Source organism: Sorex araneus, chromosome X (genome assembly GCF_027595985.1).
Source record: "Sorex araneus isolate mSorAra2 chromosome X, mSorAra2.pri, whole genome shotgun sequence".
NCBI lineage: Eukaryota > Metazoa > Chordata > Mammalia > Eulipotyphla > Soricidae > Sorex > Sorex araneus.
In genome coordinates this window covers 57,877,757-57,892,894 of record NC_073313.1, presented here as the reverse complement: position 1 = coordinate 57,892,894, position 15,138 = coordinate 57,877,757, and the positions used below count along the sequence as shown (strand labels likewise).

At 43.4% G+C, this 15,138-nt stretch overlaps 1 protein-coding gene across 2 annotated transcripts in view; it reads right to left on the bottom strand.

Annotated features, from left to right (window-relative positions):
* F8 (coagulation factor VIII) overlaps positions 1-15,138 on the bottom strand; it is a 158,942-nt gene that overhangs the window by 107,618 nt on the left and 36,186 nt on the right. Inside the window, exons 5-9 of one of the 2 annotated variants that reach the window (XM_004606583.3) lie at positions 13,378-13,446; positions 8,048-8,158; positions 5,044-5,265; positions 2,554-2,815; positions 2,039-2,210 (exon numbers count right to left, since the gene is read on the bottom strand). In XM_004606583.3, the coding sequence (XP_004606640.3) occupies positions 2,039-2,210; positions 2,554-2,815; positions 5,044-5,265; positions 8,048-8,158; positions 13,378-13,446 (836 nt within the window). The remainder of the gene's footprint in view (positions 1-2,038; positions 2,211-2,553; positions 2,816-5,043; positions 5,266-8,047; positions 8,159-13,377; positions 13,447-15,138) is intronic. The other variant, XM_055120894.1, reaches the window with a different exon arrangement.

The window sequence follows — 15,138 nt, the reverse complement described above, 5'->3', positions numbered from 1 at the left end:
GAATTTTAGTGAAATAGTAACTAAAGGTTGACATTTATTAGCTGCGTCTCACCCTGACCTTCTTGTGGGGACTCCCATGTGAGGCCCTTCCTAGTGGTTCAATGTGAGGGCACAGGGATTCAGGGCTGGAGATTGCCTGACAGAGGTACTGGGACCAAACCAACTCTGACAATGTGCAGGGCAAATGTCTTAAGCTCACTATGAGCTCTTTGCCCTTGTGCTGATCAGAAGCAGAAGGATTTCCGAGTTTCATGGCCAAGTCTCATGTTTACTACAAGTTTTCTGAAAAACCTTATCAGGATAAACATGCTTTTTAATTTTCTTTTATTTTTTGTTGTCTTTTATTTTTTAATTTTAGTTTAATTTAATTTTTATAAAGTAGTTCACAATATTTGATTACATTTAATATTTGAACACCAGTCCCACCACCATTACATCTTCCCACCACCATATTTTGGATGTTTCCATCCCAAACCCCAACTCCTGCCCCAAAACTGAAATAAAATAATTTATTTTGTATTGTTTGTTATGAATAAACCACTGAAAATGCTCCAAAAAACTTTCCTTAGAGGAGAGTGTGTGAAGATTGTTGTATTTCACCCAAGGGACATTAAGCCCTTCTATAAGAGATTACTAATATGTTGTTAAGGTTTGAGCTTTGTGTGCATATCTGTAAAAATATATTTCCCTTAAAATTGGTTGCCTGTACTCTAAACCCCATCAGATGTGGTGCACTACTCTTGAAATATGAGGGGTGTGAGGGATAAACATGTTCTTTGCAATGCCATTAACCATAACCTCATTATGAACAGATGTTATTTTTTCTTGTGGGGCTATACCTGGTGTTCTTCAGGGGCTGGGTGCTCAAGGGGTCACTCTGCGGGTCAGAGGACCATGTAGTGCTAGAAATCGAACTCTCTGCATACAGAGACTATGCTTAGCCCAGTGAGCTCGCGCTCTCTCTCTCTCTCTCTTGGCCTAGATGTCAAATTTTGATGAAATGTTTTTTCGATAGCTATTGAAGTTAAATGAAACTTCCCCATCTCATCTCTTAATATAGTACATGACCATATTTGACTTTCTAATGTTAGATTAACCTATTCCTATGTTCTAGGCTTTTGAGCCATATCTGGTCTGTCACATATTCTCCTACTCTTTACTCTATTTATTTATTTATTTATTTATTTGCTTTTTTGGGTCACACCCAGCAGTTCACAGGAGTTACTCCTGGCTCTGCACTCAGGAATTACTCCTGGCAGTGCTCAGGGGACCATATGGGATGCTGGAAATCAAACCTGGGTTGGCCACGTGCAAGGCAAATACCCTACCCGCTGTGCTATCGCTCCAGTCCCATCCTACTCTTTACTTTAAACCCTCTTAAAAATATAAACTCCATCTGAGCTCTCAGGTTGTCTACAAACAGGCATTGGCCAGAGTCTGTTGATTGCCAAAGTATATAATTAGTGTCAAAAGTTCTAGAAGTCTATCTGCATTAAACTCCAGGTAGTGAGTATTTCAGAGGAGCGGCAGTTCACATGTGTTACTTTATTTTATTGTGGTGATGGGACTCTCACCCAGGACCTCACATGTCTCCCCAGATAACACTTAGAATGTAGGGCAGTGCTGGAAATAGAACTTAAATAAATTGGGTTTTGTTTGTTTGTTTGTTTATTTTGTTTTGTGTTTCAGGGGGTGCTGGGCCAAACCCAGCAGTGTTCATTTTCCATTCCTGATTCTGCTCAGGGCTCTCTCCTGGCAGGGATGAGGGGACCACATGGGGTGCCAGCGATCGAACCTGGGTCAGCAGTGTGCAAGGCAAGTGCCCTGCCGGCTGTAATATTTCTCCAGCTCTGGACTAAAGTTTCGATTCTATACACACATATTTTTAAAATTATAATCTTAAAACATTGTAGTCTACACTTATATATCTTAAGAGGTCATGCTCATCGGAGACATTGTTGAATTACTAAGTTTTTCAAAATTAAAACCCAACAGACATTTTCTTCCTTCCCAAGGCATGTTTTTTTTTTTAACTTACCAAAAGTGTGTCTCCAACTTCTCCATAAAGCAGAGGTCCCAAGATTCCCGATTCATCCTGAGTAGCTATGGGGGTCTTGAATGTTTCATCTGAGTAGGCCATAAATCGAGCCTTTTTGTATTTCTTACCAATCCGCTGGGGCCCATTGTTCAGATATAGACTTTCGTAACTTCTGTATAGGCCAACAAAATATAAGAGGTTGCAGAAAGAGAACCATAGATAGAGCAGGGGTTCGGGTGCTTGCACTGCATATGGTTAACCCTGGTCAGTTCCCTAGCACCACCAGGGACTCCCAGGAGTGATTCCTGCACACTGCTGGGTATGACCAAAGACAATTCAAGAGACAGGTGGTAAAAGAGATTTCTCAGGAGAGGTTGCTAGAGTTCAGCTCTAAGCCAGTGGTATGAATCATCCAAGGGGAATGAGAAAGATCAGTACCCCCCTTCCCAACACAGCTCGTGCTCAGCCTGACTTGCTGTTCTGCAAGCAAGGGAGAGAAGCTCAAGAGTTGGTACCTGTCACTGGGTGTGACGGTCGAGGGGGCATAGTCCCAGTCACCCTCCTCCGCTGCTATGTAGTGAATCCAAGTCTTCGGGTGCTTCTTGGCAACTGAGCGCACCTGGAGAAAGGAAGGAGCTTGGTCGCCATCAAAGCTGATCACGTCCAGGTCATCATCGTCCAGGTCATCATCATAGTCTTCCTCTTCTTCATTTTTGTTCTTCCTCACTTGGGGCTCCTCCGGGCAGCTCTCCACACTGACATAAGCTTCCATGCCTTCTGGGGGCAGACAAAGCAAACAGCGTGGTTCCTGCCTTCCCAGTGGCTTCATCCTCACCAGGAGGGTCAAGAACCTCCCTGCAACCTCATTGGCCTTGTCCACACCTGATTTTTCCACCCACTCCTCCTCTCTGTCTGACTCTCCTCTTTTTCCAAAAATCACTCATTTGTTTCGACCATAAATCTAAATATTTCCCTCCTCAAGATGGCTCTCTGCCTATGACTTCCAACTCTTGAGTTGTAACTTGAAGAGTTGCTTTTATTCAGCGTTTGGAAATCCTGTTCAGCCAACTCCCCATTCCCATAGTCACTTAATGACTTAGAAAGTTCTAAATTTGTATTTTACATGAACTTTCAATTTATATTATAGCACAAAAATACATTGATTTAATAATGGCATATCAATGGAAAATATTATAGTAAGCAAATTTGTGGGGGCACCCCCTAGCACAAGTATGTATATGACCATTTGCCCCACATCCCTGGCCCAGAAGCTATACACTTTAAGGCCCATTCCAAATTCATGAAGACATGAGAAGTTATGATGTAAAACTGGAAATTGCCATATATTTTAAGAGTGTATGTGCCTGTAACTAGCTGTAAACTCTGTGACAAGTCCATTCCACACTACCCTTCTCAAGCTTAGTAAAGTGTGAGTGATACTAATCCCTGCCTGTCTGTCTGACAGGCTATTTCTAGGATCAATAGTATGAAGGAGCAGAGAGAAGAGGGCAGATTTCAGTACAAGCAAATAACTAGACTGGGGCTCATGTGGTTTTAGAAAGAATTCATTCTAGATCTCTAAAGCTTTTGTTTGAGCTCCAATATGACAAAACACCTTTCTGAAAAGCAAGGATTACAATCAATGAAGAAAAGTTTTCAAAGGACCGAAACAAAACATAAAACATACTCATCTTTCACTGGCTCAGGCCCTAAGTATTATGATGACGGTCAAACTGCAGCTAATGAGCCAGTCCCCGGCGTCTAGGTTGATTTTCCGGTGTTCACTTGGTATGACACCCTGTGCTCCCAGTGTCTTGTCAATCCCTCTCCCCAACATCATGTAGCACACAATGAGAAATTGTCCCTAATGGCCATGACTTCAGAGTACCAAGTCACAAGCCATAGGAGAAACCAGTGGGTGGACAGCAAGATCAAGTCAAGCTGGATCTGAGAGGAGAGTGTGAGAGAACAGGAGCGGAATAAAGGGACTTGTCAAAGGGGAAGGTCAGGCTTACTCAGCCTTCCCCTCCAACAGCCCTCAAAGGCTGCAGTACAGAGGACAGTGAGAGTTGGGGAGGTGACAGATGACAAGATATATGTCAACAGAGTGGTGACTACACAGAGAGGGAGATGGCAGCAAGTGGATCACGGCCTACAGACTTGCTCAGGCCCTAACTACAAAGGAAGGTTTGAAACTGCAGAAACCAAGGTTCTGCCTGCCCCTTCCACTCTGAATATACCCTAAGCAACTAGGCATCTCATCCACCGGCATCTGCAGCAGCCTGTGTGGGCATCAGGGGCTGGAGCCCTCCAGCAAGCATGGCAAATATCCACTTAGAGTTGCCATGTGTTGCTCTTGGTCTACTTCCAAGAGTGGAGAGCTGAGGCCTGCCACCAGAGACAGTGCTGGTTTTTTGCAGGACTCTCCATTCCCGTAAAATAGCATTGCACCTGTCACCTACAATGCCTCCTCCCTGTACTGCCTCCTTATGCGGAAACCTCCTCCCTTCCATTGCAGGCATTTAGTAGAAAATTCTACCAGCAAAGGCCGGGACAGTACCTCAGGGATGAGGAGTATATGACTTGAGTCCCTTCCCTAGCATCACACACCCCTCCCAGCACCTATGCGCAGAGCAGCCTGGGCACGATTTGGGAGGCAAAAAAAAAAACAAAACTAAACTAAACTAAATTACTCATCGACACTCTGACTCAGAGTCTCATACTCAAAGGCAAAATCTTTGCTCTGAAAACTGGCAGCTAGAGCTATCCCATACCAAATACTGTGCCATAAATCCCAGTAAGAATAGAGCTAGGGGCAGAGAGATAGTACAGTACCTGTCTTGCACGTGGCCAAGCCGGGTTTGATAAGGGAACCCATAGGGTTCCCTGAGCACCGCTGAGAGTGGCCCTAAAAGCAAAACCTCAAAACCAATGACAACAAACATAAGAGGCAAATTCAGAGCTAGGAATTTGTCATATTTGCGTTTAACACCCAAAGATATTACCATGTTGGTGCGAAGATATATGACAAAAGAGCAGGAACTGGCCAAGGTCCATGAGGACCGTCTGGGCAGTCAGGAAGGTTATTGGTGAGATCTCCAAAGAGGCCTGACGATGGTTCCTCACAAGAAATGTGTGCCCTTCCAGGAAGATTGAGTGCACTTCAGGGGTAGTCCCCATCCCAATCACATGCCAGTAAACGGATTTCTTGTGGCATCCCGTCAGACCTGAAAGAAGGAAATAAGACAACAATAGTTGAAAGATAGAAGCATGTAGAGTGGTAAACACTCACCAGGGTGGGAAGGGGAAAGCCCCCTCTCAGATGTTATTTTCTTGACTAGAGAACCAGGTTTTCAATGACTCTAGCTTGCTATAAACCCAATAGCTCTAGTCAAGGTCTCCAATGTCCATCACGCTGCTAAATCAAGAGGCTCATTCTAGTCTCTATCTGAACCTGTTGACCATTTGTTCCTTTTGGAAGTTCTCTCAAGCCTTTGTTTCCATGTGAACACCTTATTGGGTTTTATTCCTCTTGGGTTTCTACTGCTCCTTCTTCAGACTCCTCCTTTGTGATCCATCCATTAAATGATAAAGTGCCCCCAGTCTCTGTCCTTGGCCTTATTCTCTAGTGATTCCCTGTTTTCTCCCTGAACAACCTCATGGCATTAACTATCATTCATGTGCTGACAACTCTCCTTTCCTGTTTCTGGCAACTCCCAGAACCCAAGAATCATATAGTTCACCAGCTTTTCAACATCTTCACCAAGATGCCTCTTAAACCCCCCAGATCCAAAGCCCCTCATCTTCCAGATTAACTTTCCTTCTAGTTCAGTGAATGGCACCATCTTCCACTCATTCCCGTGAAAGAAAGAAATGATCACCATTCTCACTGCTCACACCCAATTTAATAGCAGCTGTGGTAATAAAGTTGAGTAATGCTAATATAAACCAAACATTTGTTTTATGTCAAGCGCTGCCTAAAATCCTTGACAAGTCCTACCTCATTCACTCCCCATAACAAGCCTAGAAATGTAGAACCCATGAAACTGATGGCGAGAGAGGCTGGTGAATGGGCATAAGTTTGAACCATGCAGCTGTGTGTTGTTTAGCCCTCACACTGGGAACTATAAGGTAGTAGCTGTCACCTATTTTGACCCCCAAAGCTTGCAAATATATCTATTTTTCACCACCCTTCCTTCAAACTGCTCTGCACCCAATGTAATTACCATAGTTCGTGACTGAAGAACATCTGTCCATATTCCTTTCCCAGCCTGTCACCCACCAGGAGCCCAGTGTCACATGTTTACACCCCAGATGGGATTCTACAACTCTTCAGTGGCCACATAAAGTCAAATACCAATCCTCTAGAACTCCTAGAAAATCTGAACAGTCCCTCTCAGTCTCCTCTCATCCCCAACCCTTTTTCATATTTCTAATCTTCTGAAGCTCAGTTCATAGGAAACTTACTCAGGGAAGCTTTTCCTGGCTCCCCATCTAAGCCACGTAGCGTAGATGTGCACTGCTGTTCTATCATTTTTCTGGAGACTATTTATCACATCCTTGCCCCCTTTTTATTGCCATGATTGGTTAGTATAAAATCATTATTCTTTTCTTGGATTTTAAACTTCCAACTTCTTCCCTCTTGGTTTTCTCCTACCTTTTTCAGATCCAGTGGCTTCCAAGGGCAGGGTATTCATCGTGGAAACCATCTTGGTTCTTAATCCAAAGCCCAACGCAAAGTGCAATTTGCCTAAGAAATCAAGGCTGAGGGGCTGGAGCAAAAATACAGTGGGGAAGGTGCATGCCTTGCACATGGCCAACCCGGGTTTGATCTCTGGAATCCCATATGGTCCCCTAAGTACTGCCAGGAGTGATTCCTGAGCACAGAGTAAGAAATAACCCCTGAGCATCACTGGTTTGTGGCCCAAAAACCAAAAACCAAACAAAAAACTTGAGTAACTTGAGTTTGTAAAGACCTTATCGTCAGAAATTGTAAAGTGTGTTCCATAGTCGTCTTGTGTGCAATCTCTCTATCCTATGGAAGGGTTTATTCAACATCTCCTTATTGTTCTATGAAACCCCACAATAACCATTTTGTGTGGCACTCTCTGACATTCATACTGGGAAATTTTAATCTGAAGCCCCAAAGTTTTTTTCATATGTTTTGAACCTTCCTTCTATCATTTCTTTGCATTTAAAAATATATCCCTGGGGCTGGAGCGATAGCACAGCGGGTAGGGCGTTTGCCTTGCACGCGGCCGACCCGGGTTCGATTCCCAGCATCCCATATGGTCCCCTGAGCACCGCCAGGAGTACTTCCTGAGTGTAGAGCCAGGAATAACCCCTGTGCATCGCCAGGTGTGACCCAAAAACCTAAAAAAAAAAAATAAAATGAAAAATAAAAAAAAAATAAAAATATATCCCTAAACATATATATATATATGTTTTATTTATATATATATATCCCTAGTCTCTTTCTGTATGACTTTCTAGATTTTTCTCTATTGTTCGTACTTTTTATTTCCACACCATATTTGATGGGATTCAAATATGGTGTGAACCATGGGAACACCTGTAAGGGAAATTTGAGGCCTCCCTAAAAGCCTCCATCCCTCTTGGAGAGCCCAGCAAGCTCCCGAGAGTACCCCGTCTGCACAGCAGAGCCTGGCAAGCTACCCATGGCGTATTTGATATGCCAAAACCAGTAGCAACAATGGGCCTCATCTGCCTACTTTTTATTGAGCTTATATCTTGACAATCATATTCCTAAGGAGTATATTCTTGGTCTGGTTGCTTCCTTTTCATCGAACCCTCATATTGGTGCAGGTATCTTGTTGGATTTGTGTAATGAAAGTAGCAGTTGAAACTATTGGCGCGTTCTCTTCTTATGAGACTCTTGTTTGCTGTGCTTTCCTGTTGCAGGCATGCCTTGAGTATTGGAAGCAGCCACATTACTGAGGGTTTGGACACAGCTGTAGGATACCCGGGGAAAGAATTGTGGATACATACCCGGCAGAGTCCTGTGGGCATAGCCGTTGACTGTGTGCATCTGAGAGTGGGCCTGCGCTGCAGCAACACCCTGTGCCAAGGAGCCATTGGTTCCTGCATACCAGCTTTGCCCTGGGGAAAGAGGGGTCATGGAGCAGTTTGGTGCTTGTCTTGGGTGCTCCTGCCACCCCACCCCCACCTCCAGAGATAATCTCCCCAGTCAGGATTGTCTGTTATTTCATTTGTCCAGCAGATCAGGTAGGAAGGGAGAGGGAACGCTCTAAGCAGAAGGGAAGCAAGAGTCCAGGCTTCTGTTCTGTTTCCTCAGCACAACCACTTCAGAGGAACCCACTGAAAAGCCTTCAGGGCTGAACACAGGCTGTGAGGCAGAAACCCCAGCTTACAAGCTTGCCTGGAGCACAGAGCCAGATGTAGCCCTGAGCACCTTAGGTGGAGCCCCAAGCCCAAACAGCAATGTCTATAAAACGGAGGAGGAGGATGGGCCAGAGTGATAGTAAAGTGGTTAGGGCATTTGCCTTGTACTCGGCTGACCTAGGTTCAATCCCCAGCACCCCATATGGTCCCCCAAGCAACACCAGGAGTAATTCCTGAGTGCAGAGACAGCAGTAACTCCTGAGCATCGCAGGGTGTGACCCAAAAAGCCAAAAATAAAGGGGTAGCGCTGAAAGGATAGTACACTGAGTAGGGCACTGCCTCGCATGTGGCAGACCACAATTTGATCCCTAGCACCAAATATGAAGTTAAGAGTGACCCCTGAGCACTGACAGGTGTTTGGGCTCGGGGGGTAAGGCTGTCACCAGCCCTGCGCCCACTCAGAGTTTGGCACTTTGGTTTGGTCATTGACTCTGAACAGTCACTGCCCCTGACACACTGAGCATCAGTGCACAAGCCAAGAGTGACACTCCAAGAGTGACAAGCAGGCTTGGCAGGGGGACAACTGGTAGCAGTGGGGGAGGTGGAGGAGCTTCCCTCTACTTTGTAAAAGGTGAAACGAATAGGGGATTCCCTCCCCACCCCGCTTACTTCTTCCCGGGAGAAGAAAACTGAAGAAAACCGGAGAGAGGAAGAGGTCGCAGAGCGGAGCTGGGCCTGAGGGAGACGAGGGCTCCAGCCCCAAAGCACCAGGTGGGAACCATCTTCCTTGAGCAAAACAGGACCTACAGACTCCACCTGACTCACCAGACACCCCTTTGGTCAAACGGGCCTTTTGAACAACTAGGCCCTGCAGCCTGGCGTCTGAGTCACATTATTGGGATGTTACACTCCTCCCCTCTCCCCGCATACCCCGCCTTCTGGGCCGCGCCCATTGGTGCTCAGGCATCCCTCCTGACAGGGCTCTAGGCCTGAGGCTAGATGCCTGAGGCTCTATGAGGGGAATCTGCAACTCAAGTGCCCTACCCACTGTCCTATTTCTCGGCACGGTCACCTTTCCCTGCTCCAATGTTACGGTTGTATCTCAAGGGTTGTTCTGCTCACTCCTAGAATACAGCCTATCTCAAACCCCAGCAGTGCAAATGTAGCTTCTGTCTAGCCAGCTGTTAGAATTCCCAGGTGCCCACAGGTTAAATCCTCTTTCCTCTTTCCTTAAAATGTAATTTTTTAACCTTTACAATGGGCCTTAATGATTTTTCATGTGGTTGACCTGGGTCCATCCCCAGAACCCCTGAAGGCAGAATAAGTAAGACCTGAGCACTGCCAGGTGTGGCCCCCAAACCAAGCAAACTGAAAAACCTTTTGGGAGCATGAGTGATTTCTCCAGGGGCTTTCTTCTTTCAAGGGGAGAGCACAGAAGAGCTGCAACCCACCTCCATTTTAATTACAATGCCAGCCTCTTTGTTTAATTCCATGGATCCTGGAATTCCTTAACAGATTTGAGTAATGTAAACACTCTTATCTCAAGGTTTGCAATTTGTTCAGACCCAGGGCACATCCTACTTAAGGTCCCCCAAATAGAAATACACAGTTTTATCAGCTAGGATGCTGGAATTACCAGGAACACACCACAAGATACCCTGCCTCGTCTTAATTTACTTCTGCTGTAAATTTCTCCGGCATTGAAGGTAACCTGTTTTATGAAAACTATAAGACTAAAGAAATCTGTGCTTAAACAGGGAAGAAGTTTCACTCTCTTTTTCCTCCGACCACCTAATATTTTTTATATCCCACAAATGCATTTTTTATATCCCACAGAGGACTGGAGTGATAGTTCAGCGGGCAGGGTGTTTGTCTTGCACGCAGCCAACCCGGGTTCGATGCCTCCATCCCTTTTGGAGAGCCCGGCAAGCTACTGAGAGTATTCCGCCTGCACGGCAGAGCCTGGCAAGCTACCAGTGGTGTATTTGATATGCCAAAGAACAGTAACAAGTCTCACGATGGAGACGTTACTGGTGCCCACTCGAGCAAATCGATGAACAAGGGCAAGGACAGTGCTACAGTGCTATCCCACAAATGAATGACGTCACTCTATATCTGTCCCTTTCCTTCTAACTCATTTCACTCAGAGTGATACTGTCCATGCATATCCATTTATAAGCAAATCTTATGTCTTTATTTTTCCTAACAGCTGAGTACTATTCTATTGTGTAGATGTACCAGATGTTTTTTTATCCAGTTGTCTGTCCTTTGGCACTCATATTGTTTCCAGATTCTGGCTACTGTGAACAGTGCTGCAATGAACATAAAATTGTAGATCACATTTCTGCTGTGTGTATTTGGGGCCTCAGGTTATATTCCAGAAGTGATATTGCTGGGTCAAATGGGAGCTTAATTTCTAGTTTTTTTGAGAAATGTCCATATTGTTTTCCACAAAGGCTGGACCAGTTGGCATTCCCACCAGCAATGAATGAGAGTCCCTTTCTCCTGCATTTGCCCTAGCACTGGTTGTTTTTGTTCTTTCTGATGTGTGCCAGTCTCTGTGGTGTGAGATGATATCTCATTGTTGCTGTGATTTGCATCCACCTGATGATTAGTGATGTAGAACATTTTTATGTACCTTTTGGCTATTTGTATTTGTTCTCTGAGGAAGTTTCTGCTCTATTCTTCTTCTCATTTCTTGATGGGGTTGGAAGTTTTATATCCTTGTAAAGCTCTACTAGTGCCTTATATATCTTGACTATTAACCCCTTATCAGATGGGTACTGGGCAAATAATTTTTTCCTTCTGTGAACTGGCTGTCTCAGTATCTTGGTCACTGTTCTGTTGAGGTGCAGAAGCTTCTTAGTTTAATGTAGTCCCATTTGTTTATCTTTGCTTCCACTTGCTTGGTCAATGGTGTTTCATCATTGAAGATGCCTTTAGCTTCAATGTCATGGGGGGTTCTGCCAACATTTTCTTCTATGGACCTTATAGATTCAGGTCTCATATTGAGGTATTTAATCCATTTTGATATGACTTTTGTGAATAGCATTAGAAATAGGTCTGTGTTCATTTTTTTGCATGTAACTGCCCAGTTTTCCCAGCACCACTTATTATAGAGGCTTTCCTTGTTCCACTTCATATTTCTTGTTCTTTTATCAAAGATTAAATGATCATATATTTGAGGGTCTGTATCAGTATCAGGATATTCAACTCCATTCCATTGTTCTGCGGGTCTGTTTTTATTCCAATACCATGCTGTTTTAATTACTGCCACTTTGTAATAAAGCTTGACGTTGGGGAAGCGGATGCCTCCCATCTTCCTTTTCCCAGGAGTGCTTTAGCAGTTTATGGTGTTTCATTGTTCCATATGAATTTCAGTAGTGTTTAATCTATTTCTTTGCAATATGTCATGGTATCCTTGTGTGGACTGCACTAAATCTATATAATGCTTTGAGATTGCCATTTTGACAATGTTAATTCTCTCAGTCTATGAGGAGTTTGGAATCCCAAAAAACACACCAAAAGATCAATGAAATTAAGAGTTCATTCTTTTAAAAATAAATAAGATCAATAAACCATTAGGAAGATTCACAAAGAGAGAGACCTCTAATAAACCCAATCAGAAATTAAAAGTGGGACGTCACAACAGAAACCATATAAATTCAAAAGATCATCAGAGATTACTTTGAGAGTCTGTATGCCAAAAAATAAGAAAACCTTTAAGAAATGGATAAATTCCTGGAATTCTATAACCTCCTAACGCTGAACCAAGAAGACTTGGAATACCTGAACAGACCTGTCACTATTGAATGGTAATCAAAAGTCTTCCCAAAAAACAAAAGCCCAGATCCATATGGATTCACTAGCGAATTCTTCCGAGCCTGTAAAGAGGACTTCTGCCAACCCTTTCAAGGTTTTCCAGGAAATTCACGGAACAAAAACACTTCCAGTTTTTATAAGGCAAACATCACCCTAATACCAAAAACAGACAGACACCAGAAAAAAAAATAAAATTACAGGCCGATTTTCCCAATGAACAAAGATCCTCAACAAAATACTAGCAAATAAAATCCAATGACTCATAAAAAAGATCATACATCATAATTAAGTAGGATTCATCCCGGGGATGCAAGGATGGTTCAACATTAATAAGTCCATCAACATAATACATAATATCATTAAAATAAAAACTAAAAACCCTATTATATCAACAGATGCAGAGAAGTCATTTGACAAAATTCAGCACCCATTTATCATAAAGACTTTCAACAAAATGGAAGTTGGAGGAACTTTCCTCAATAGATTCAAAGCCATCTACAACAAGCCCTCAACAAACATTATCTTCAATGGGGAAAAACTAAAAACCTTCCCTTTAAGATCAGGTACAAGACAAGAGAGCCCACTCTCACCACTCCCGTTCAATATAGTACTGGAAGTACTTGCCATAGCAGTTAGGTAATAAAAAGATATCAAGGGCATGGAAAAGAAGTCAAGCTTTCACAATTTGAAGATGACATAATACTATACTTAGCAAACCCTAAATTCTCTCCCAAAAATCTCCTAGAAACAAAAAGTTTGTACAATAGAGTGGCAGGTTAAAAAATCAATACGCAGAAGGTCATGTCTTTCCTATATGCAAATAATGAAAGAGAAGAAGGAAATATTATAAAACAATCTGTTCACATTTGTGCCTCAGAAAATTAAGTACCTCAGAATTAGCTTAACCAAAGAGGTAAAGGACCTATACAAAGAAAAATACAAAATGATACTTCTTGAAATAAGAGGATACGATAAAAGTCTTATTTAAATTGGCATTTTTAAAATGCGTTTTCCTCCCCAGGTTCCTGAACAGTAATGGTTTATGATCATTTTATAACCACTTTATTGAGACAATAGCAATCTGCTTGTCAAGAACCCAATTAAGTTAATATATTTTTTTCTGCAACCCAAAATTCAGAGTGTAGCTCACAAACCTTCATCAAATACAGCAAAAAGCAGTACAAATTCGTGCAAGGGCTGCATCCTTCCTTCCGACAGGGTCCCTGAAAAACAATCAAGAGCATTTATCGCCGTTAGAAAAATAGGCACTAGGGGGCGAAATTACTCCACTGAGCTTTTGTGACTAACCTTGAACACATGGATTCTTTGCTCTTTGTGCTCCTAACACTACCTGAACTTGGGTTATTTCAAATTTGTTGCAGATCATTACTTGTGAAAAATACCAGTAGGGAAGAATTACTAGGGGCTGAAGAGATAATATAGCGGGAAGGGCGCTTGCCTTGCTTGGGGCCAAACCAGGTTCAGTCCTCAGCATCTCATATGGTCCCCGGAGTACCACCAGGACTGGTTCCTGAGTACAGAGTCAGGAGTAACCCCTGAGCACCACGGGGTGTGACCCCCAAATAAAAAACAAACAAATAAAAAGAATAGAAAAATGAGGGGCCGGAGCGATAGCACAGCGGGTAGGGCGTTTGCCTTGCACGCGGCCGACCCGGGTTCGATCCCCGGCATCCCATATGGTCCCCCAAGCACCGCCAGGAGTAATTCCTGAGTGCGAAGCCAGGAGTAACCCCTGAGCATCGCTGGGTGTGACCCAAAAAAAAAAAAAAAAGCCAAAAAAAAAAAAAAAGAAAATGAAAGTAAAGGAAAATTATAAGCCCTTATATCACATTTCATATACATCTATAGCTAAAGCTCTGTAAACATACATTTAAAACAAGCAAAGAGAAAAATATGCAAAACCATACACGCAGTTCACAGAAACTGAGTAAGTACATTCGAATATAGCTACTTAATCAATTCCACCCAGGAATGGAACTCTAATGGATTTTCTTGGTGCTCAGGGTTGCGCCTAGAAGTGCTCAAGGACAACATGTTTGGGTGCTGGTCATAGAACCAGTCCTCCCTCAATCAAAGCGTGCATTCTAGCTCCTCGAGCTCACTCCCTGGCTCTGTAGTGAATTTTTTTTTCTTTTTGGGTCACACCTGGCAATGCACAGGGGTTACTCCTGGCTGCACACTCAGGAACCACCCCTGGCAGTGTCAGGGGACCATATGGGATGCTGGGATTCAAACCCGGGTTGGCCGCGTGCAAGGCAAACGCCCTACCCGCTGTTCTATCACTCCAGCCCCTCTGCAGTGAATTTTTAAAGTAAAAACAACTCCCTACAATTTTGACATCAATTACAGTGTGTGGGATTTCTATCCCTAAAACCAAATAATTCTGAAATATCCGCTGAGTGTCCTGTAAGTGAACTCACTTTTGACACTATCTCCACCAGCTAAGAACTCAGTTCAGTCCTGATCATAGACATACCAAAGGCTTGTAGAACATGTCTTGCATGCACAAGAACTCAAGACCGATTCCACACACTGCCTGGCTCCCAGCACCACTGGGTATAGCCCTTGATGATTGCCAGGGGGTTACTCTCTGAAAATAAACAACCTAAATAATGAAAACCTTAGAACTTAGTCCTTCAGGACTGTTACCTACCATCTCAGACTTCAATCACAAGTCCTGTTTGCTACTTGTGCAACTGGCTCTGATCAGAGATTCCCATGAACTTCTACTCAGGTTTGATGAATTTCCTGGAATGACTCACAGAGCTCACAAAAGCATTGGATTTACTCAATTACAAGTTTGTTATAAAATTATGCCATTTGCGATCAAATGGGAGAGATGCTTAAGTCAAAGTGTGGGGAGAGAACAATGAAATGGCCATGCCCCCTTCAAT